The following is a 25460-nucleotide window of genomic DNA, read 5'->3' on the forward strand; positions in this document are numbered from 1 at the left end:
TACTCCACCCAATTCCAGCAAATTCCAGACACTATATCCCTTATATGTTTAAAAAAACAAAACAAAACTGTAGTCCTATTAGGCTCTTAAATCAAGCTGAATTTGTGAGCTGTAAGGAAAGGATTAAGAATGCATTCTTCTTTCTTCAAGTTTTCCCTCCTACAAAATGGGTCCTAAGAACAGCCCTCAGCGCCCCAGAAGCCATTCAGCATCTGTGCATCCTTGTCACCACTTAACTATCTCATCTGTTTCTGATGTGTGTATAAACTGTGTCTGTCTGTGTGTGTGTGTGTGTGTGCGCGCGCAGGTGGGGGTGGAGGTGGTCCTGTCACCTGCATCAAAGCAGAAAAACCCTCCACTTAAAGGCCAGGTGGCCTCCTATTTTGCATTCTCCAGGCCTCTTCCAAGGTGTGAGCCCCGCCCCCAGCACACATGTAGCAGAGGTGATCAGCTGGTTCTGAGCCTAAATGCCCAGGTAAGTTTCAAACACAGGGACTGACCCTAGGGACCAGTTGCTTGCTTTGCTTTTCCTTCCTCCTGTTTGAGCAGTGCACTGAAAAAAAAAGTGGCTCAAAATTATAGATACCTTTTAAGGGTGATAACGGTATTGTGGTTTGGTTTGTTTTTTGTTTCGAGAGTCTCTTATCTTTTAGAGAGACATGTTGAGATATTTATAGATGATGTCTGTGATTTGCTTCGAAATAATCCAGATGGCGGCCCAAGAAGGGTGGGGCTGAAACGAAACTGGCCAGGAGCTGACAACTGCGTACTGTGCTCTCTGCTTTTGTCTCTTCATGAAATCTTCCAAAACTGTCTCAAACAGTAAACTCTCTCCTGTTTTCCTATACAGAGGACCCTGAAGAGGGCCAATTCTCTTCTACACTATAAGGGAGACACCATGGGAAGGCTGCTGGAGAGAACCAGGTGCTCAAGTGGCTTCTTTTGTGGCCTCTCACTGAATCTTTTAAAAGGTGCTCACAGTAAATATAACACCGGACAGTATATCATATGCTGAGGCGCTAGCAGACCAACCAGCAGCCAATACACTAAACATCTCCTCAAGCAATGATTCCCCAACCTGCCTGGTCACATGGTCCACAGAACTCCAGAGAAAAAAACAGACTACCAGGCTCCTCCCCCAACCCTGCTGGCACCCACTCTCCAGAAGGCCTGGGAATTCTGCTTTTCACATGAGGCCCTGGGAGTGCTTCTGCTGGGGAAACATTTTGATGGGGCTGTGCAGATCTTCCAGGACAACTACAAAACCTAAAAGAGAAGTAAGAGCAACACACCCCACTCTGGGTAACACCACACTGTCGAAGAAGTGAGAAGCCACACAAGTCAGTAAGCTCGGAGATGAGGGTGTGGAGAGGGGGCAAAGGTGGAAGAGCCTGGTGGCAGGTGTCAGAGCAAGGGCTTTGGGAGAAGCTTCTAACTCCAGGTCTCGCTTTACCTAGCGTCTGCATGGCTTCCTCGCTCTGCTGGACCTGCTGGGACATCATCCTGCTGATCCCCATGAGGCTCTCCGTGATGGCACTGGACGTCTGGGCCAGGCTCTCTTTGGTGGTTTTCCTATAAGTCCAGAGTGGGAGGAGGCATGTCAACAAAACCCTGGCTGCAAGAAAACCCATCTTCAAATGAGATCCCATTTTTTTTTAATCTATCAAAATAACATATTTAAATATCAATGATCACAGTCAACACCTGCAAGGGTATGCTGATACCACATTCCTGAAGACTACTAGTAGGAATGCAATCTGGTGCTACCTTCTGTAAAGCAATTTGGCAATACGTATTAGGAGCCTTAGAAACATTTATGCCTTTGGCCCAATAATCTCATCCCTGGGAAACTCTCCAATGGAAAAATCCAAAATGTGGACAAAGCCTTATGTCCTAAGATGTGGCCTTGTATATTATTTACAATACTGACAAACCAGAAATGTAAGCAGACACAAACAGGATTAGCTAATACAGGGGAATACTATGTACTCTTAAACTTTGTTTACAGAGTTTCTAAAATAACAAGCAAATCTTTGTGCTACTATACTATGTGAAGAAGAGCAGGGCCCTATGTTTTCTATACGGTATGATTCTGACTTCGTAAAAAAAAAAAAATGGTGGGAGGAGGCAATATATCAAAATGCGTGCAACACAGTGACTGTATGTTTTCAGTTTGTCATTAACATTTTTCTTTATTTTACCAATTAATTACAAGTAAGCATGTATTTCTTTTATACTTAAAAAAAATTACCTATATAATAAAGTGCCAGTTTTACACTGAAAACAAGAAGGGGTTTCCTATGCAGGTTTTGCACCTTGCCAGTTGCTATCTGTTATTTCATCAGGGCCCAGAAAGACAAAAAGACAGATACCTTTGCCTTAAGAGGTCTCCTCCCTGGAGAAGTTGTGCTTTCTCTAGATTGTCGATAGCAATTTTGCAAGTGAGATTAGCCTTCCTCCATGAGGTCTGATTGCTGAAATCAGAAGGGTCTTGCATGAGTTTCTGTCAGTCAGATCAAGTCACAGCAGTTCTTCCTTCTGGCAAGGGAGTGAGGGGGAAGGCCACCCAGGAGTGGACACCACAGAGTCCATACCTCCTGCCACTTCCACCTCCTGGTGGCCCCAGCAACTGCTAAAGCTCAGGCAACAACATCTCTGGTCTGGACCCTGGAGGCCATCTCTGGGATGTTCTCCTACTGCCCTACTGTCTATAGCTGTCCCTTTCCTTCCAGGGCAGCAAGAGGGAACAGTCTGGCCATGGCACTTCTGTGCTGACAGCCTGCAGTGGTTTCAGACTTCAAACTCGCCTTGGGGGTACAAGGCCCTGCTCTGTCAAGTTATTATTATAACATTTTACTGCTCTCTGCCTTGTGCACTGGTTGGTTCCACTTCTTGAAGAAATGAAAGAACCATGAAGAACAACCATGTCTTACTCATCCCTGGATCACCAGTACCTACCCAGAACAACAGTTCCTGGCCCATTAGCCAATCAATAGGTATTATGAGAAGTAGGAAAATCATAGAAAAGTAGTTTTCCTCAATATTTCTTTCCTTTTCAAAGTTTTAATTTTTTTCTTTTTTTTTCTTCTTTGAGAGAGAGAAAGAGCACGTGTGAGGGCGAGAGCAGGGGGAGAGGCAGAGGGAGAGAGAGAAAATCTCAAGCAGGCTCCATGCTCAGCACAAAGCCTGACACAGGGCTTGGTCCCAGTGCCCTGAGATCATGACCTGAGCCAAAATCAGGTGTTGGGCGCTCAACTGACTGAGCCAACCAGGCGCTCCTAAATTATTTAAATTCCAATTAGATAACATGCAGTGTAATATTAGTTTCAAGTGTGCAATACAGTGATTCAGCACTTTGGTCTTGCTCAGTATTTTTTTTAAGATTTGTCTTTAGACACCCAGAACAATCATGAATAAGATAAACACCAGGTATTAGGCAGAGCCCAGTTTCATGGGATTTATTATTTCTTTACCCGACCTCCCTTATGAGAGACAACTCAAATTTGGTGAACAGCTCCCTGGGGTTAGCAGTGCAGCCTTTGTGGATGGACTATAAAAATGTTAACTGCACCCCTCGGAGAATCAAACTTAAGAACTAGAGCTCTTTGGGAGCTGATTCACATCAACTGTGCTAAGCCCTGAGATACTTACAAAGTCAAACACGGGGCCCGTGAACTGGCAGGGTGTTTTTCTAAGAGCACCTCTGTGCTTAAAACATTAAAATGAGCTCTCTGCCACCAGAACAGCACTGCTATGCCATTCTACACCTGATATTTAAAAAGAATCGATTACATTTTTGAACTGTTAGCAAGGGGGTTCTGCTGGGCCTTGTGACACAGACATGAGTAAACCACAGTGGCTGCCCTCAAGGGGGCTCAATTTATTGGGGAAAAAGACAAGCAAACAAACATTTGCTGAACAGTGTGATAAGCATGATAACCCAGGCAAGCACAACCAGTTTTCACACACAACTGCCGAAGTATTCATTTACTGCTTTCTCTCTCTCTCCCCTGTAACGCCACATTGTGAGTGGCCATTCTCAACTTTAAACCCATGCTAAGCCCATCTTATCTGGTGTAACTTACTATACTTTATACAATGGGTCCTCCTGACTTAGTGTTTATAATCTGAGTATCCTTGGTGGCCAACGGAAGCAAACACCATCACGGCACAACTGAGCCAAGCATTTTAACACTGGTCGCCACTCACACATCCCTTCCTATTTATACTAGCCTCTACCATGCCCACATCTTTGTCAGTCTCCTCCCGTTGCTGGGTGTTATAAACACAGCTGTTGCTCAGCAAGGATGCTGCTGGAGAATTATTCAAATCAGAAGCAAAACCAGAGACAAATACAGGTCTGGCAGAGTTAGAGCAATTAACAAGTTTGAAGGGAACACCCAGGAGGAGGATGATTAGCAGGGGCTTCAAAAGAGAACGACCTGGCTACCAGAGGATTGGGAAAGCTGATGGAGCCCTCAAATATTTTTGCCACAAGGCTTATGATTATGATACAAAAGTCAAATGTGAAGGGACAGGTACTGTTTCATGCCATCAGACAATTTTGTTAGAAAGTCCCCCAACTCAATACCCAGAAATAGCATATACTCAATTATACAAAGGTTAGCAGACAGCTACAACGATAACCACCATTTAATATAGCATAATATTTTATATTTTTGGGTGTTTTATTTTTTAAGATAAAGTTCCATTTAAAACTTTCTAAATTTTGGTCCATTTTAAGTAGGACTTTCTCTGGTAGCAATTACCCTTAAAGAAAAAAGACCCTGTGGTGAGTGCTATGAATTGTGTAGGCCTGTATTCACAGACCTGTACCCCTGGGGCAAATAATACATTATAAGTAAATAAAAATTATTAATTAAAAAAAGACCCTGTACCACAAAAACAACCACTTTTTGGTTTTGTCTTAAAAAAATAAAATATAGTATAATGGTAAATATGCTACCAACAACCACTGCTGGCCCCTGCTTTGAGAACTACTGATCTAGAGAAGACACTCAGTCTGTGTATAAATGATACAATTAAATCATTAAGCCAGGTTTGTTAGGCAAATCCTTGTACAAGCCTCCCAGGGAGCCAGCGACCCAGCACAGGCCCCACCTACCTGAGCATCTGCTTTTTGTGATTCTCCACTTCCTGGAGCAGAACTTGTTTCTCTGACTCTTTGTCTTGCTCTTTAGCTGACTGCTCAAGCTCCTTTTGGGGAAAAGAGGTCTATATTAAAATAATTTTAAAAGCCAATATAAAAACCAAAGAGCACTTCTCTTTCTAGGCGGTTACACAATAGCACTTGAAAATCCTTCTAAAAGAGAACACTTAGAGGGGTGCCTGGGTGGCTCAGGTGTTAAGTGTCTGCCTTTGGCTCAGGTCATGATCCCAGAGTCCTGGGATTGAGCCCCACATCGGGCTTCCTGCTTGGCAGGAAGCCTGTTTCTCCCTCTCCCACTCCCACTGCTTGTATTCCCTCTCGCTGTGTGTCTATCAAACAAATAAATAAAATCTTAAAAAAATAATAAAGAGAGAACACTTAGGACTGCCAGGTAACAGAGAACAAACATCTTTGTAAGTATATAGCTGACTTGCAAGAAAGTAAGGATAATCCTCAGGGCCCCAGGGAGAGAAGGGAACTAAGAGCCAGAGCGCTCAACCCGTGAGCTATGCATAGCTGCCCTGGAATGAGAGATTCACTCCTATAATCTAGGGCACACCTGGGATGAAAAGGGAATAAAAAGTTAGTAAATAGGAGCCCCCTGGTCCCATTTGGAGATAACATGGAAATACCAAACTGCTACATGTCTAAATGCTCACTCTCAAACCCTGTAGCTATTTCATTATCGATGAGTAGCAAACAATTTGAAGGTTCACTGTGTGCCCATATTTACACACATACATTCATATATATAAAACATGTGAAAATAACAGCCTTTCAAAAATAAAAAATTAAATGATTCAATCGGTGCCAGAGTGGAGGCAAAAAGATCAGCGAGGTTCAGTGATATTGCTAAAATTCTTAAGTAAACTCTTATGAAAGAAACTGCTTATTTTCACAATTGCCTTGCAAATCCCTTAAGAAGGCAACGCACCGGACCTACTATTTCTGAATGGCCAGTTTTTCTTCCAGCTTTGAAAGACTGTGCTCTGTTGAACAACGGAAGTTGTTAGGAGCATCTGGGGCCACGTCACAGTAAAATCACAAGTCTTTAAATCCCAGCACCACAAGCAGTGAGACCAGGTGCCCCAAGGCCCACTTAGGGATGGGCAAATCCATGCACCCATCTTATTCTCACTAGGGCACAGCAGCAGAAATAGGCTATGCAAATGGGTACTTCTCACTCCAGTGGTTTTTGAGATAGCACATATACCTTAGTTGGATTCAGGAGTGCTGTATGTGCATATGAAGTGATTGCACACCTTAGAAACAGGAAGGAAGAGGCTAGGCAAAGCACAGGATTAAAAAACCCCAGGAGACACTGACGATGCATTCAAAAGTTCCTTACTTTTACCTGGAGAACACGGTAGTACAGTTACTCGCACTGTCAAAACGTTTACAAAAGAACCTGGACAGCTCTCAAGCGGGGGTTACTGCCAGGATGGAAGCTTCCTCATTGTTCCCCAATCTCTCCACTTCTCAGCTCTGCAGATACTCACCTGTATTCTGTGCCGCAATTGCTGAAACTTCTCTTTTACTTTAGTATTCAGTTCAGTAAGTGCACTTAATGGTCCTGAACAATCTCGAATATCCTAGGAGAGACACTGAAGAGGTGAGGCGGGCCTTTCTCGAGGCAATAAAATGAAACAATAACATCTGTACAGTGAGAGTTGGCTTAGACCACAACTAAGGCTGGCCTACTGACTATAATTCATCCTGATATTTGTGGCTTACCTCTGCAACACAAGCAAAAACATTATCATTTACATTTCTCTCATATCTCTTTAAATTAATTTTGAGCAGGTAATATAAGAACATAAAAAGAAACACAACTGTCTTGACTTATTAGTTCCTAAAGTTTAACAAAACGCCGCCCGGTCAGTATAAAAAGGCCTACAGCAGCTTGTATGTCCAACAAGAATGGACATCCGAAGGTGATACTTAAACTTTAGATCTTTCCAACTTGAAAATCAGGATGCTCAATTCATGGCATCATAGGACAAGGTTAACTTCAACCTGATTTTACAAACCATCTATTATAAATCATACTGTTTACAGACATGTTCAAGGGTAGATTTAGAATTTGTTTCTGGACATTCAAAATTACTGGCGTCAGGTTTTAGAGCAGGCCTTAGACCCAGAGTATGTGGATTCAAATTCTGGCCATAGCAACTTTTTGGATGTGTAACAAAAAGTCACTTGAGTTCTCTCTGCCTCAGTTTCCTCATCACATTGCCCACCACACAGACATCTAATAAGATGAGTCTTATTAGAGAGTACAGAAGGGGACTAAAGCAACTTAGATTATGTGAAAAGGCAATTTTATTTGTATGAATCCTAAATTTATTTTTCTAGACTCATCCCAGAAGTTCTGCAATGTGTATGGAGAAGTGAAGTTGAAGACGTTTAAAAGTTTGCATCAAGTTTCCTCACTTATTCTCTGGCTTATTCGTTAAATCACACACCCTTGCACCACCATAAGGTTTATTCTGCATCTGGTTTCCATGGAGAGTCCTACTGTCCTTCACTTTTTGCCACAGCTAGTTGCAAACTAAGTCTACATCTCATGTTTAGTAACATTTGTTGGAAAGGGAAATGACGCCTAAAATCAAGGTTTAAAACTCCCGGTTTCTTTCTGCTAAATTCAAGGAACCATTTCTACATTCCTAACTCTTGCCTATGCCAACTGGTTATTGCTCTGCGGCCTTCTACCCTTAAATGGCTTAAGGCAAAGCATCTCAAGTACCGCATCTGTTCAACAAAGTTGTAGATACTCCCTAAGTCCCTTCTCTAGGCTGACTTTCCCCGTCCGCTCGCAGTCTTGCCACCACCTGCCTTCTGATTCAGGCCTTCGCATTTTACCCGATTTCCTCATTTACAAAGTTCATTTCATCGGGTGCCTCCTGTGTCAGGCAGCCTTTGGTGCCAAGGTACACCACACCTTGACCAGCTGGCCAGGAGGGGGTGGGGCTAATGGGCTCCCAGAACGCCACCAAATGGTGGGGAAGTTGGTGTCAGAAGGCGGGCCTACCAGGGAGGCAGGTATGTTGTGCGGTGGTCCCCGTAGATAAGTGTGTGAGGGGGCGGCCAATGGGGGCCACAAAGGGGAAGCCTGGTCAGGGGCCGGGGAACATAGGACTGTCCAGACAGGGCAAGACAACAGCAAGTGAAGGGAGGATCAGGGCCAACGGTCAAGGAGACGGGACCAAAGGGGCACCACTACGAAGTAGCCGGCCATGGGGCGGTACCAAAGACCTCAGAGACTTGACCAAGTGGTTAAAGCTCGGGAGGGAGACCACCGAGTTCACAGGAGGCCACTGGAGCCTGGGTTTAGGACGCTGGAGCCCGGCAAGGGTCCCGGGATTAGTACCTGGATAAGCGCCTTCACCTCCAGGTCGAATTTGACAATCTCTTGGTTACAGATACGGACGTGGACATCTTGCGGGGCCGCCATGTTGAGGACGCCAGCGACGGGCAGCGGCGGTGCCCAAATTTATGCGCGTTTCGCGTCGCGTTCCTTCCGCGTGTGGTCTTTCGGCAGCGCCCTCTAGAGACCGGCCTGAGGCGAGCGAGGGTCCAGGCGGTAAGTCCTGGGGATTTTTCCTGAAAACTCGGGATGGATTCAGCTTGGCCTCTTTCCTCCTAAGAAAACGGAGAAGAAGATAGGGAGTATCAAGGGCGTTTTAACAGTGGCTTTTCCCCATCTTCTATCTAAGAGCCATTCTAATGACTCCATATTTTTTGCATAATGGGGGAAAAAAAAGACTGGAAGGAAAGTATCAATTGGGATGTCTCTGGAAGGAGGAGTTAACAATTTTTTATATTTTAAATTTTCTTGTATTTTTCATATGTTGTACAATGAATATAAATTGTGGAGCGAATGAAAAATGGTATTACTACTTCTAATGTATGGAATTCAAGGCAGGTCTCTTAGAGCACCCCTGCCAGTTCAACACTCTGTCCAAGGGTTCTAAAATCGCAACTGATCAAGCCACCTCCCCGCCTATACCTCTTCTATGGCTCCTGGCAGTTTCCTTTTGTGTACAGGTGGATTTATTAAATCTACCTCGCTGGAGTAGTTTTGATGGAAATAATTAAGAGCAGACCCTCAACAAATGGTGGCTCTTTTGTTTCATTTTTATTATTAAATAGTCCAAGTTTCTTAGCTGGTCTTCAAGGCTGTGAGCTACCTCAGCCCATCCCTCTCCAGGATTCCTCAAGCTCTTTTTGGATCTGTAGCTTTGGAATGTGATGTTACCTTTTCTTAGAAGGCTTCCCCCCTTCTCGTTCCTACCCCGTGTACTTTTGTTCACATTAGCAAGCATAAATTATGAAGATCTGAATGCCTAGCTGTGTATTTCTCTTAATCCTACAGCCACAGCTGAAATAGGCAATGCCCCAGTTTTACAGCTCAGTAGATGGACTAAGAGTAGATCACAGCGAAACCAAAACTGAACACCCCTGCCCCATGGTTACCTAACATGAACATGGCAGAGCCTTCGCTGAAAGCCATGTCTTCCCTCAAAAACCAAATATGGCCCCTTGGGTAGTGTTGTACACATGGAGCTGTGTATCTTGCCCATCTGTTTCTCCATTGCTCCACACGGCCCCTTAAGGTGTTCATCATCCCACCGCACCTAACAGGCACCGTATTGCTGGCTTGGGAGTCAACCCTGCTTGACTCCTGCTGGATGACCCCCTTCACATCTCTGTGCCTCAGAATCCTCCCGACGCTAACTGGTGGTAATCACAGGGTTGTTTGAAGGATTAAATAAGGTGGTACATGAAGAGCGCCAAGCATAGTGCAGCAGTGTGGCATGTGTTTAAGAACTCAATGGGCATTAGCTGCTATGACATTACTGACATTTTTGGAACGCTGCCTATGTGCCAGGCACTTTGTGCTAGGTTCTTAATGTGTGTCATCGAACTGAACTCTCATGACAAACCTATGAGGTAGAATTATCCACATTTTACACGTGAAGAAACAGCATAGAGAGAATGACTTGCCCAGTGCAGAAAGTGCTAGTCGAAAGATATGTGCATTTTAAAATTTGGATACATACTACCAAATTGCTCTTCAGACAGTTTATATCCATTTATACTCCCACAGCAGTGCGGTACAAATGCCTGCTTTCCCGCCAACGTGCTGTGTTAACAAATACTAAGATTTTTTAATTTGCATTTCTTTTATCATGAATGAGATCGAGCGCTCTTTGTATTTACTTTGCACACTTCTCTACTGTGTGGTTGTTCTTTTTCATACCAGTTTCCAGAAGCTCTTTATATGGTAGGAGGATTAGCCCTTAGCTTTTTGCATAGAGTTTCAACTTGCCTTATGATGGTTTTGGCCTTAAAGACGCTTTTTAAATTTTTATTTCACATAGAATTTATCGATCTTCATTTATGACTCCTGGATTTGGGATCCAAGTTAGAAAGGCCTCCCTGTCCCCACCCCACGGGTTTTAAAGGAATTGCCCACATTTCCTTCTGTTATTTGTTCATTTATACATTTTGAGATACATACTGGCTTACTGTACGAGATACAGAGCCAACTTTTCTTTTCCAGAGTTTCCTAGTTGTTCCAACCCCATTTTCTGAGGAATCCATCTTTTTCTCACTGGTTCTGCATGCTACATCTACCATAAAAAATTCTTACATTTGAATCTATTTCTAAACCTTCCATTCTGTTCTGTTGGCCTATTTATGGGCCAAAATGACAGTTTAATTTATACTTTAATGTGTTTTCATGTGTTTGGTTTAAATGCCCAATCTTTTTCTCCTCCCAACATCTCCCAATTATTTTTTCCCCTATGAACTTTGTGGGTTTTTTTTTTTAAATCCCATTTCTATGTTTTGAGATAGCATTAAATTTTTAATATAATTTTGAAGACTGACAGCTTCATGTTGTTGGCTGCCCCGGTTCAAGAACTTGGGTCTTTTTTTCCATTTGTTCATGTCTTCTCCTGTGTCCTTCATGTTAAAGTTTTCTTTATCTAGACCCTGTACATTTTAAGTTCATTTCTGGTGATGTTTTAAGACTAAAATCTTTTCAAGAAACTGACGTTTTTCAAGTCACTCAAAAGTTTTGGATCCTCAGATGGAAGCTCCCTATTTAGGACACAGGACCTTGGGACCCTTTCACATCTGGCTTCTTGCTGGAAATTCCTATGTAGCTGACAGTTTCCATGCAATTTTTCTGCAGTAGTTAAGGAAAAAAACATAGCTCCCTTTTTCTCCACCCTCCAACATGCTCCCTTCTAACAAAGAGGCCCAATTCTAAGCCCTTAAGCTAGAGGCCATCTTTGAGGGATAGACATACAATGTGGTGACCCACACTCTCACTGACTTATTGCGAATGCTATTTTGCTTCTATCACCTTTACCCTTAGATCCTGAGATGAGCTTTTGGTTACTACATCTGCTAGTTTTTGGCTTTAGTTCTGTTTCAGATTCTAAGCCTATTATCTCCTTCATAAACAGATATCCATGCAAACATTACCTGTGACCTGGCCTGGTCCTTAGGAGTATGAATTGTCTCTGAGTGCAGAAGACTGGAGTTTGAATTGGGGCTATCATATAAGCTGGGTCTGAGGTGAGTCCCCTTATCTGAGTCTATTCTCTTTTGTAAAATGGACATGACCACCCACCTCAATGCACCGTTGAGAGCTGAGTTACCTGACAGGAAAGCACCTAGGGGGTTTCATGAATGCCAGCCACCCTAGCCTTCTAGACTTCCTAACACCCCTTTCTTATTATAAACCTTCAGCTGGGATATTAAAACATTTCCCAACTTTATGTCTTTCTGGCTAAGGGCTCTTCTGGTTCTGAAAGGAGGGGCAAGTGAATGACCCATTGAACTGGGTGCTACCCACAAAATGTTGTTTCCTAAGAACTATACTGACCCAGCTCACTCAGCTCCCTTAGAAGTTCCCAGACCATAACAGAGACTCCTGTGAGGAGTGGTCTTGACGGAGGTCAAGTCCATGAGAGGTTATCTCCACTTTGCTTTCTGACAGCCCCAATGTCACCTGAGTGAAGCAAAAAGAACTTCAAGAATCCTGGGATGTCATGCACACAAGCCTGTCAATTCTTCTCTAGTATACCCTACCGGATGTGGTTCCTGTGTCCTTGCAAGTATCTTGGCAATAATGTACCCAGAACCCTCTGCACATGTAACAGCTCTTGTCTTATTCACATGCTTTCTCCCCTCAGCAAACTCGGAACTCCTGGATATCTCTCTAATCTCCTTATAGTCCAGTGCCTAGCACAAGTCTTGGCAGAGTATATGCTAAAAAAACGTTTAGCGTTTGAAGGAACACACTGTCCAGTGGTGTTCACTCAGGTCCCCTGACATAAGACTTTATGTATACGGAGACACCTGGGTGGCTCAGTTGGTTAACCGTCTGCCTTCGGCTCAGGTCATGATCCCATGATCCCAGGCTCCCTGCTCAGCGGGGGAGACTGCTTCTCCCTCTGCCCCTTCCCCTGCTTGTGCTCTCTCTCTCGAATAAATAAATAAAATCTTGAAGAAAAAAAAAAAAAAGACTGTGTATATGCCCAGCCTATCTCAGAGACTTACTATGAATTATTAAACACATACAAATGAGGAGAGACTCAAAACAGTTTATCTCCCTTGCTTACCCAAAGAATCAAAGAGGAAAAAATACGTGTAAACTAAACTGTGCTCCAAACTATGAAGAATGCAAATGTTTTCATCAGTAAGTAATTCTCCATAATAGCTACATTTCTCTAGAGTACTGAAAAATCAGCCCAAAGTATCCAGAATGTTAGTTCTTTATGCCCTACACCAGGAGAGGGGCACCACAAGCCACACCTCATGGCTCTCTTTAGTCTGGAATTTCTTTGCAGTGGATTATCTTGCAGAAAAGCAGATGGTTACCTTGGTAAGCGACAGAAAAGCAACAGAGAAAGGGCGAAAACATGAGGCAAACAATTCAAAAACCTTTTCATCTTTTTTTATTTTAAATTACAAAGGATGTTGCATACACTGATGAATCTGTATCTGACTAGAAGTGCTGAGGGGTTGGAAGGTGACAGAAAACAAAGGCAACATTTGAATTGCCTTTTCTTCTGAAAAGAAAAACTGCACAACTATTAACCAACATTTAATAGAATAATTTTTAAACAGCTCATGCGTCAACAAGATAAAATTCTTTCTAGACAAAAGACAAGACTGAATCCAATAAAAAGTTTCATAGCTCCAGTTGGGGGAATGGGGAAACAAAACTACAGAATATTTATGATAGCATTACAAACAGGATCCTACGCCACTATGCAAAAGAGGTTGCCACATTGTATGAACAAATGCTCTGAATTCTTGCCCTTCCGCTCTTCTCTTGTGACTTCTTATGTGCGGTCAGCCCTAGTATCATTGTTAATCACAAATGCTAAGTTATAGGACAAATCCTAGGAAAAGAAGGTGAAAAAAAAAAAAAGCAGGCAGTGGAATACAGTGTCATAAAAATGTGGTGGAAAGGCAGATACAGTACACACATACACATTTCTGTTATTTGGTTCCGAAAAAAACACAGGGCGAAGGGCAAGACACAGTAATCAGTCCCGCTCCCATCCGCCCAGAATTTAATTAACTACACCATTGTGTTTACATTGTTATGAAAGAGGCAAATCTAGTTCACCCACACTTGGCACACTGAAATACCCAACTCCGATGTTCTTCACTAGTCACCAAGTCTTCAATTCCAGAATATTATTTGGAAGTAGTTTTAAGGTTCTACTCCCTCACTACTACACCCTAACCTCTCTTTTCTAAAGAAAAATGGCAATTTGGCATAATTCAGTTCCTAGGTGTAATTTCTACAATTTTCGGTCAGTTTACTAAGCACGAGGATTATGCTTCAACACATAATCCCACTTGCCTATGGAAGTGTAAAACTGTCAGTAGTACATTTTCATCATCTTTCCCCAACATACTTATTCCTTAAAACGAAACAACCATTCCTACAGTTGACATTCATTGTTACATCCCAATGTGTTTGAAATATTAAAAAAACATGGAGTCATCTTCTCATAATGCCCTTATTAAGATTACAAAGATTACAAAAGAATCCACAAGTATTACGGCACTGTGTGAGACTTGTCATGATCCAAGGGAAGAACAAGACTGCAGTTCTGTGCAAAGTTGTGGAAATGGCCTCAGTTCCATGGGAAATGGTATTCCACAATAGACTTCACTAGAAGGATAATTGAAACCTTTTACTTTAACACTGAAAGCATAATTCAATGCATTCTCAAAATTCAAGTTTCAAGATTTGGAGAGATGCTAACATTCTCTTACATAATTAATTAGAAAATACTTGAACAGAATTGTAGGAAGACTATATAAAGAAAGGGAACATAAGCTTTTGTTAATTCCTGCTGAAGGCAACTTGAATTTGTTTCTTAGAAAGTTAACTAAATCTTAGCAGCTAAAATATTTTTAAATGTATGGAATAAAGAAAAGCACATCCATTCTTGACATTTTGGTGAATAAACTAACAGCTTTATTAACGAAGGCAAACATCAGATAATTGTATGAATATTATATATAAAAAAAGAAATCCAAACTAACAGCATTGTATTTCAAAAGTACTGTACTTCTGTTTCTTTTAAAGAGACTTGTCATCTGTTTTATAAAACAAACAAAACGGGTATTCTTCTCCTAAAAAATTCTGGAAAGATGAAATAGTCAATTTCAAGCTGATGGACTGAACACACCTTTCTTTAAATGCAGACTATTGCTAAGAAGCAAATCAAGTCAAGCATCAGAAAGAAGATGTCGGACAAATTCATGAAAGTCAGAAACAAGGGATGCAGTGAAATGACTGCTAGTCTTTCCCTCTCTGGTTTAAAGACCATTCAAAACTGGTCTTTCATACAAATATAAAATAACTATAAAGAGAGGGAATTGGAAACCATACCCATCTGAAATCCTTCATGATGTTTTTATAATTGCTCTGATTCTCTTACCAAAAAGGTCAAAGTGAACGGTATAGGAAGTGGAAGGGAATGAAGACGTTAAGTTTAAATGTACAAGTAAGGCACAATATAAAGCCACATCATAATCTGTCATGAAGGATATAGGAAAGGACAAGAATCATACATGGTACAGTAGAACAAGCAATCATATTGACTGAAAAAGTGTGGCACCCAATTCAAAACTCAGACAAGATCTTAACAAGAACAACTGGACAGCATGCTTTCATATGGAGACAAACTCTATAAAGAATCCAGTGTATCTGAAATGAGGAAGAACATTTTTTGTATTTTTTTTTCAATCATAGTAGTACTAGAGTCAAAGTTTATAATTGCTTTTGGAACAATGGGTTTATTTGAGGTGAATTCACAATGCCTTCACTTAAAGTAAGATTCTGGACTTCATTATGAGCTATCTGTATACCATGTATGAACACAGAAAACCTTTAGAGAGCTCTTCTCTAATGATCTTCACCCAAAAATACATGCCACAATTTTCAAAAACAGAACATGTACAATTGTTGGGGTTTTTACGTTACCCTTATAAGATTTGTTTGTGTGATACACTAAACGTATATATTTTAATGACAATAGAGGAAGCAGATTATTACTGGCATTAAAGTACAACCATTTCTAGACGGTTTTAAATGCCACAGAGTCCCCTGGTTAAAATGTAAAGCTGCACAGCTTGCCTATGTCATCTTTATGATAAAGTTAAAACAGCAAGAGGATTTAACTTTCACTCTACATTTTACTGCCAGGTTTTTATTTAGATCAAGTATCGCTGCAGCATTCTGACCAGCCCAGATTTAGCAGCAAATGGCAGGAATCATATAAAATGCAATTTTTTTTAACAAAGTGCTTTTCTAAGATATACATACATATATAAATAGGTACAAAATAAAGTGTCAACATTAAAAAGCTCAACTATTTAAAAGCTTTTAACTATTTAACTTAAGTAGTACATATAAAACACTGAAATGCAAGGATATGGAATCTACTAAACAGATTCAAAGTCTTTTTTTTTTTTTTTTGAAATGCAAGACCAAAAAATCAAATTCTGGTTTGCAGACAGGAAAAAAGTATCAAAAACCAGAATTCCTAACAGAGCAGCTAGAAAGGGGCAATTTTATAAACCTTATCAGCTGAATCTCTATCATGAAGTGATTTTCACCTGATTGCAAAACTGCCACATTCTGGAACATGTTTCAATTTACTAAACACACTCTGTCAAAACTTCATATACTTCCAATTTATAAGCCTGTGCTTTGTCTTCTCCCATCTAAAAAGGAAAAACTTTAAACAATGAGCTTACATTCTTTTAAACCATTAGCTCTGAGCTTATCATCTGTTCAGCATGAATGCACTAACCAGGTACATTTCCACCAAGCACACAGGAAAATCTTGTGCATCACAGTTCAGCTAAAGTGTTAAGACAATCCTTCTAGAAGTTTCCTTTTCATGATGTCAAAGAAGCATATAAGCAACATTGTTCAGTTGTTACTGTGTTTTAGAATCAAACTTTATAAGCTATAGCTTCATATGCTACAGCTTACAAGTAGGGGAGTGGGGGGAGAAGGGATAAAGTAGAAGAAAAGGAAACACACTATAAAGACAAAATATAATTAAGAAATAAATTCTCCAGGGGGTAATGGAGAAACAGTTGGAGAAACAGGTAATTTCCCAGCAGCTAGGTCTGAAATTTTTGGTATTTTTTTCTGGCTAGATAGGATCTTTTTTAAAGTATAGTTTTTAAGCCACCAGTTTTCAGAGTTCAAAACACAAGATTTGAGGATCAAACAGTAAGAGAGACAGAATGGGAAGATCTGTGGGGAAGGTTTATAATGCTGCCTTGACACAAGAAATTTCTCATCAGAGGTAAAGCTTTAACACAGTTAAAACACTGACTAATGAAGCTGTTTTATGTGAGCAAAAAAGAGCACCTAAAAACTAAATGTGTTAATATTTCTCAGTTCTAGAAACTATAGAAGAAGAATAAGTCACATGTAAGTTTGAAGAAGCTAGTTTGAAAATACCTGTACAAAAATATAAAAATCTATAAATCGTTTTGTTTTTGTTTTAAGCTTGTGTTGATCTTTGAAAATATTACATGCACAATAATACATCAATTGGAAAAGTGGCAACTAAAGAATTAGATATTTTTAGCTTTTTTCTTTCTTTACATATATATATATACATAATACAATAAAAATAATCTATATTTTGGTTGTTTGGTGGAAGTATACTACAATAAGCTAAATAAACTTTTTTAATTTTCAAGGTCAAAAACTATTTTACCAATAGCTTACTAAAATGAAATATATTAAAATTTCCTACAATTAAGTGCAGAAATAAAAAGACTTACAGACATCTAAATGGCCACCAACTTATCTACTATGGAAGCGAACTAGAGGAACAGCAAAATAATATTTGTGTGTGTGGATGCTCCTTCTGTAGATAATTGGACCCAAACAGAAATAAAATTCACAGTTCAGTAAGATCCCTAACCCTGACCTTTTCATTTTTCTTTTTTTTTCTCCTTTTTTTCATACATTCATACAGTATCATGTAAGCTGTGCAAAACTTTACTTAGACTGGCAGTTTGCCATATCAGTTGCATTTGTCTTTGGTACAAAAAATAAAACAATCGCAATAATGTGCAAGTATTTGTCTTCTTCCGGTCAAGTACCGAAATATGAGTTTTCTAGAGCCATCTTTTTTTTGTTTGTTTTTTGTTTTGTTTTTTATACAATACACAGACTCTGTGGCATATATCTACATTTCAACATAGTCCTATATACATTCAAAAAATTTGAAAAAGAGTTGGAACAAAAAAAACATTTAAACCCCATAATTTTTCCATCTATATATCTTGTGTTTCCTCATTAGGGTTTTCATCATACAAAATATTACCAGTTTTATAGTTTCCCCAAAATACAAGGCACAAAGAATATGCTTTTTTTCTTACTTGCACAGACATTATATATATATTTATATATATTTATATATACCATATTGAGCTCAGAAAATGAACTTCTAATATGGCACATGGGCGTGAGTGCTGGGTTGTGCCATGTACAAGTGAGATTAATGTTTGTGGAAAATTAGAACAAAAGGAATAATTCTAAAAACAATCTAAACTGACTGTTTAAAAAAATGCTTCCTCAATTTTTTTGTGTGGTTCAGAGCATAAACCTGCCACAATATTTGGCTTTTACTAATGTCTTCACTCCTCCCAAAAGTTTTACTTTAACAGATTTTTGCAATCTGTATCTAAACATTTACTTAAATGTTTGTTTCGATTCTGATGACAGTAGGAGTTTTAACCATGGTTTATGCTCTGAAAATGCAATAATCAAGTATTTTGGATCATGCTTCACTTATGCTACTTAGTTCTTAAAACAATGTAACCTAATCATAAATGTTTACATAATGCTAAACTGACATGCAAAACAGAATGAAAATTTACAATGAATAACATGACAAACACAGACATTTCTGACCAGTGGTCCAATGAGGCTGATTACACTTTTGATGTTGGTATCCTTAGTCCTACAAGGCCTCCAGTGGGATTGCCTTCTGCAGTCTTCTCTAACACTTGGTTAACAAATTCGGAGGTTTGCCCAGCAACTGGGAGACCTGAGAAAAAAGAAAGGCGGCAAACACTTAGGCACAGAAATGGAGAGGGCATAAAAGGAAGGTGAGAAGTAGGCAGATCTGAGGGTCAGGGGTGGTGCCCAGCTTGATACTGGTTCCAGCCAAGTACTCAGTGGCTCGCTACTGCGACTCATGAATTAATTCTACTCACCAGATTAGAGCTTGCAATTTTTAGGTTAGAAAGGTCAAGCCAGGAATGAAGAATGGTTAATCAACATTTTAAAGCATGGTAGATGACAAGCAGCAACAGTCCAAACAATAGTCCAAACCCAAACCCCAGAGCTGTCAACAAGCGTCATTCCCCAACTGACCACATTTGCCCTGTTCTGTAAGCCAGTCTCTTCCGACTGCTCCAGCCTCAGTGCATCCCATGGGTAGGCTTTACCACACAACTGAAAACACTGACTTGATGTATGTTTTCTAGGTTTCCTTTTCTTCATTTTAAAGAAAAGCGAATGAATAAAGGTGGAAGAGAAGAGGGGGGAAAAGGTGGGAAATGGTGTAATTTGAATTTTTCATCTTCCTTATCTTCTACAGCTGAGGTCAAAAGATGTTTCAGGTCAGTAAGTCAAATAACAGAGGTATAAGCATGTTTTAAAGGTAATGAGAACATAAATGATTAAAATGAGATGGAAACAAAAAATGTCTCGTCATTGCTCATAGGAAGAAGTCAAAAGATACTGTAAGAAGCAAAGTACTGATGCTCCCTGAGCCATGTGATTAAATGCAGCATGACCAATAATGGGACAAACTTGATAGTATGTACTTCCTGAGTGATGGAATGAAAATGATAATCACCTATGATGATTCTTGCCAAGAAAATTTAACTGCATCTAGTCAGGAGGAAACAGACAACAACCCCAGATGTTGGGACATTTTACAAGACCAACTACCTGAATTTTTCATGGGAAAAAAAAAAAAGGGCTTGTAGACTGATCTAGATTAAAAAGGGCAAAAAGATATAAATAAATCCAATGCATGATCCTTAACAAACAAACAAAAAGGCTATAAAGGACATTATTGAGACAACTGGGGAAGTTTAAATATGGACTCCATACAGATATTATAATAGTGTTGAAGTACTTGGGTGTGATACTGGTATTGTGCCCAAGTAAGAAAATGTCCTTGTTCTTGAGAAAACACATGCTGAACTAGTTAGGGATGACGAATTTGTTTAGAAGTTACCTTCAAATACTTAGGAATAAAAACATGTAGATACAGACAAAAATAAAACAAATGTGGCAAAATATTAACAACTGGTGAATCTAGCTGAATGATAAGCAGATGTTCATATACCATTTCTACTTTTCTTATAGGATTGAAGTCTTAAATGAAAAGTTAAGGGAAAAATAGTAAATATGCATGTTATGTTTTAGTTAAAAATTCAACTCACAGGTCAAAAATGAAGAGCTTAGAAATGATCAGAGACCACATAAAAACTGCAACTATAATAATGGATCATACAGTGAATGACAGAAAAAGGAAAAAGCCATATGAACAAAACCTAACATCTTTTGATGACAAAACGAAAATCAAACATGTACCAATAAATAAAAAATGACCTATACTCACCTATTGAAGAAAAACTCCCAGTCTAACAAATAAAATCCAACTTTATGCTATGTATAAAAATCCAGAAGTGAATTTTATGCTATACTTATCAAAATTAAATTTTAACTTGAATGTTTTAATACTTTTTTTTTTTTTAACAAATAGGGACTTATTCTGTCTAGTGTTCTGAAACATTTCACTTAATGACTTATAAACATTTCTCCAGGCATTGAATGTTCTTCTCTAACATTTGGAATGATTTCATAGTTTTCCATTAAAGAAACCACCCAAGATTATGTATGTTAGCACTGGACCTTTCAGTCGTTCTAATTTTTTTTTTATGATTTTATTTATTTGACAGACAGAGATCACAAGCAGGCAGAGAGGCAGGCAGAGAGAGAGGAGGAAGCGGGCTCCCTGCTGAGCAGAGAGCCCCATGCGGGGCTCGATCCCAGGACCCTGGGATCATGACCTGAGCTGAAGGCAGAGGCTTTAACCCACTGAGCCACCCAGGCGCCCCAACTTGAATGTTTTTAAAAGAGATGTATCTAGTATAAAGTGATTCAGAAAAACTGAAAATTAAAGGGTAGGCAAAGGTATACTAAGGAAATAAAAATAATAAGAAATCTGGATTCGTGATTGCAGTATCAGACAGAACTGAATTCAGAGAAAAAGTTATAAACAAGACCAAAGAAGTATGCTTCATGATGACAGAGATTCTAATCCATAATGAAGACCCAGCAGTAAGGAATCCTATTCAAGCACTCCATCATTCAAATAAAACCACAGAAAATATGAGAAAAAACTGAAACACATTAGCATAGACCTTTCTCAGTTTTACATAGAGTAAATGGACACCTTCTATAAAAATTAAAAGGAAAAAAAGACCTAAGATTACCTAATCAACATATAATGGAGTCTTAACATAAAACAGAATATATATATACTTTTCAAATGTCCACAGAATGGTTAATTAGGTTGTAATAAACATAACAAATGTAAATAAATGTAACCATGTTAGGTAGCTAAAAAAATCTGAATCACAAAAAAAGAAGTTAATAAACAAAACTAGAAAATGATAATGTCTACCATCTGGAAAATTTTAAATCTCTGTCAATCAATTCTTGGGCCACAGAATAAATCAAACTTAAAATTCCAAATTATTTAGAAAACAAGTATGACATATCAGAATTTATGACAAATAGCTAAGGCAGCTCTAAAGGAGAAATTTCCAAGGTTTTTATTATTATCAATGAACAACAAAGAATAAAAAAGAAGTGAATGAAGCATCTAACTGAAGAAATTAGAAGAACTGATGAATTCAAGAGCGGGTTCTTTGGAGGGAAAAGTAGAATGACCTATAATTAACCAATTCAAGAAGTGAAGACAAACACAGTAGACATAAAGTAGGAAGTGAAAATGAAGCACTAGCCACCGATACAGAGGCTATTAAAAAACAAAAACAATTTTAATAAATTTGAGGTCATGGAGGAAGCAGATAATTTTCTAAGAATATATAAACTAATCAAAGAGACTTCAGAAGAGCTTGTAATCTGACATACAAATTATCATAGAGGACACAGAAAGTTTTCAAAGAGTTAATCATAAAAACACACTGGACCAGGTATTTTCAAAAAGTGTTCTACCAAATTTTTAAGAAAAAGAAACTCCAATTTATGTAAAGTGCTCCAGAGGGAAATTCTGGAAAGACTGCTGTATGGCAGCACAGATTTTTTAATCTCCCCAATGCCCCATCTAAAAACAGAGATTAAGGCGTGCCTGGGTGGCTCAGTGGGTTAAGCCTCTACCTTCCGCTCAGGTCATGATCTCAGGGTCCTGGGATGGAGCCCGCATCAGGCTGTCTGCTCAGCGGGGAGCCTGCTTCCCTCTCTCTGCCTACCTCTCTGCCTACCTGTGATCTCTATCAAATAAATTTTAAAAAGAGAGATTAAACAGAAACCATAAACCCATGGAAAACATTATCGAGTGACAACATACCTCCACAAACCCCAAAATTCAAAACGGTGGACACAAACTTCCAAAAGCTACAAGACCTGTATGGCATTAACATTACCAATATTGGTGTAGGATGAGTCAAAGGGATTAATGTACCTGAGAACAAAAGAAGTCAAACATAGCCAACAGGTTACTCCCTGGAACCCACAGGAGACCAACATGAGAAAACAGCTGAAACTGTGAGAGATTGGTCCAAATGAACAGTGAGTACAAGGGGAGTGTAAGACGCCAACAGTAAGATGTTGAGGGGCTAGAGCAGTCTAGCTCTGTGAACTAAAAACTGACCAACCAGGACTCCCTTGCAGTATAGGAGGCAGGACTGGTAAGAATCAAAATTAGGCAAGACAGGAACAACAAATATGAAAGAAAGAGATGGCCCAGGATAAAATGGGAAAGGAGCACAGAACAAGAAACTTCAGAAAGCAAACTGCCATGTGCACCTGCCCTGCCACAGGTTCCTCCTCTTGCCCCCAGCTGACTGTGGGCTAGGGACATACACATGTACCAGCGAAATCCCCTCACACTGCTAATTCCAAAAGGCACTTGCCCACAGGGAAAGTTCCTTTGTTTTTCTTCCACTTGCTCTCTCTGTCTCCTTCCTATCTGCTTTGTTAAACCCTTTCCCTTACTGCTCCCTCCATTTGGCTCCCTGTGGCATGTGGTCACTTTGTTTCTCTATGGTAAACTTTATTCCCACTCTTCTCCTGTGTCCCTTTCTTAGGCTGGATTGAATGACCATCTCATAAATGAATACAAAACACAGTTTTGTATTAACTGAAAACAGAGGACTCAAAAATCTGAAGTTAGGAAAGCAGTCATGAACTAAACTTTCTTTTCAAGCTTTAGAAAAAACAGTTTTACATGTATTAAGATAAAAAATCCCATAAAAAGTTATTTTAAGTGGGGAGCCTGGGTGGCTCAGTCAGTTAAGTATCTGCCTTTGGCTCAGGTCATGATCTTAGGGTCCTGGGACTGAGCCCGTATTGGGTTCCCTGCTCAGCAGGAAGTCTCTCCCTCTGCTCCTACCCCCTGCTCATGTTCTCTTTCAAATGGATAAAAAAAAAATCTTTAAAAACAAGTTATTGTAAGATAAAAGAGAAGACTCCTACAATGAAAGTGTGCCTAAAAGATATGACTATAAACACCCATATCCCACTATTATCCCAAATGGTTACAACCCACTATTATTTCAGAGAGAACTCAATGAATTTCAAAATGAACTAAAAGAATGAATGAATAGGTAAAGAAGATGTAGCATGGGGACACACACACACACACACACACACACACACACACACACAATGGAATATTACTTAGCCATCAAAAAGAATGAACTCTTGCCATATGTAACGATGTGGATGGAAGTAGAGAGTATTATGCTAAGCAAAATGTCAAAGAAAGACAAATACCATTTGATTTCAACTCATACGTGGAATTTAAGAAACAAAACAGATGAACATAGGGGAAGGGAAGGAAAAATAAAATAAGATGAAGATGGGGAGGCAAAGCATAAGAGACCCTGAACTCTAGGAAACAAAGTGAGGGTTGCTGGAGGGGAGGCAGGTGGGGGGATGGGCTAAGTGGGTGATGGGCATTAAGGAGGACACCTGATGCATCAGTTGTGTCTCTAAATTCTATGCCTGAGACTAATAATACAGTACATGTTAAACTGAATTTAAATAATTTAAAAAAGACAAAACCAAAGAAACATAAGAGCAGCAAATAAATACAACAATAATGCTTTTAAGAGAAAGAGGGGTACAAAGGAGAAAGAACTTTAAAGAAATTAAGAGATAAAAATATTGACCAAAAGTGAACTTACCTCAGAAAATACTAAAGATAGGCAAAGAAGATCCAACCCACAAATAGTAAGTCCCTGAACAACAGTAACAACAACAAAAACAAAGCAAGGGGGGTGCCTGGGTGGGTCACTCAGTTAAGCACCCAACTCTTGATCTCAGCTCAGGTTTTGATCTCAGGGTTGTGAGTTCAAGCCCTGCAGTGGGATCCACGCATAGCTTAAAAAAAATCAAAACCCAGCAAGGAAACAGATCAAATACTAAAAAGATCTGAACTACCTATTAAAAGAGCACAGTGTACACATGAGAACATCAACTAAAATGAACAACCCCAAGACAAAGCTTTCTAAAATTACTGGGAATGAAAGAAAAAGAAAAAATCCTATTGACATTGGCAAAAATAGCAAATGAGTTGTAAGGGAAAAAAGTAAGGCGACTATTAGGTTTTTTTTTGGGGGGGGAATTATTAACTTTTTAATAGCAACATTTTATGCCAAAAGAAAAACAGAAAATCATTTAGAATAAGGAAAGAAAATATAAGTCAAGGATTTTGAATCTGGTAAAACTGACTTTTTGGATGTAAGGAGAATATACAAACTTAACAACATACAAGGTCTTTACATTTAAAAACAAAAAAATAAAAATAATCTTTTTAAAAAAGATTATTTATTTATTTGACAGAGAGAGATCATAAGTAGGCAGAGAGGCAGGCAGAGAGAGAGGGGGAAGCAGGCTCCCTGCTGAGCAGAGAGCCCGATGCAGGGCTCGATCCCAGGACCCTGAGATCATTACCTGAGCCGAAAGCAGAAGCTTAACCCACTGAGCCACCCAGGTGCCCCATAAAAATAATCTTTACTTGTACAGTTAAGTTCCTCCCTCTACCTAATAAAGGAACTGAAAATAATTTTAAAGAACATGAAAGACAGAAATGCACCGAAAGAATACATAAAATATTAAAACAGCCTCAATTCATTTGAAGAAAAAATGAAGCAAATTCACCAGGACTTCCTATTTGGTACTGAATTAATAATCTAAGTAGAGGTAAAAAGTAACTGGTTGTTTAGGAAAGTATTGATATTTAGGAACTACTCTTTGCCTAAGATTATTCTCCATATAAAGATAGTTTTGTTCAAAATAGACTTCTGATGTTTCATATTGTTAATTTTTTGTATAAATATACTGTCCTTAGTTTTGTTTCATTTTGTATGTACTCTATTTTGGTATGTATTTACAACTTTTGAAAAAGTCATTCTGTAAATATAATTGCATATTCAA

At 39.4% G+C, this 25460-nt stretch overlaps 2 protein-coding genes across 4 annotated transcripts in view; both read right to left on the bottom strand.

Annotated features, from left to right (window-relative positions):
• Positions 1-1186: 1186 nt before the first annotated feature.
• Positions 1187-8747, bottom strand: BNIP1 (BCL2 interacting protein 1; the record flags this gene model as incomplete). Its single annotated transcript, XM_080804365.1, has 6 exons — positions 8541-8747; positions 6670-6762; positions 5126-5217; positions 2373-2474; positions 1454-1572; positions 1187-1266 (listed from the first exon to the last, which is right to left on the bottom strand). The coding sequence occupies exons 1-6, from the start codon at positions 8622-8624 to the stop codon at positions 1187-1189; spliced, it is 570 nt and encodes a 189-aa protein (XP_080660491.1). The 5' UTR covers positions 8625-8747.
• A 4384-nt stretch (positions 8748-13131) lies between these two features.
• The window catches only part of CREBRF (CREB3 regulatory factor), a 54234-nt gene continuing 41905 nt past the window's right edge, over positions 13132-25460 (bottom strand). For all 3 annotated transcript variants that reach the window (XM_080803314.1, XM_080803316.1, XM_080803315.1), the window contains exon 9: positions 13132-18801. In XM_080803314.1, the coding sequence (XP_080659440.1) occupies positions 18686-18801 (116 nt within the window). In that variant the 3' untranslated portion in view covers positions 13132-18685. The remainder of the gene's footprint in view (positions 18802-25460) is intronic.

This window comes from Martes martes (genome assembly GCF_963455335.1).
Source record: "Martes martes genome assembly, chromosome: 5".
Classification (NCBI taxonomy): domain Eukaryota; kingdom Metazoa; phylum Chordata; class Mammalia; order Carnivora; family Mustelidae; genus Martes; species Martes martes.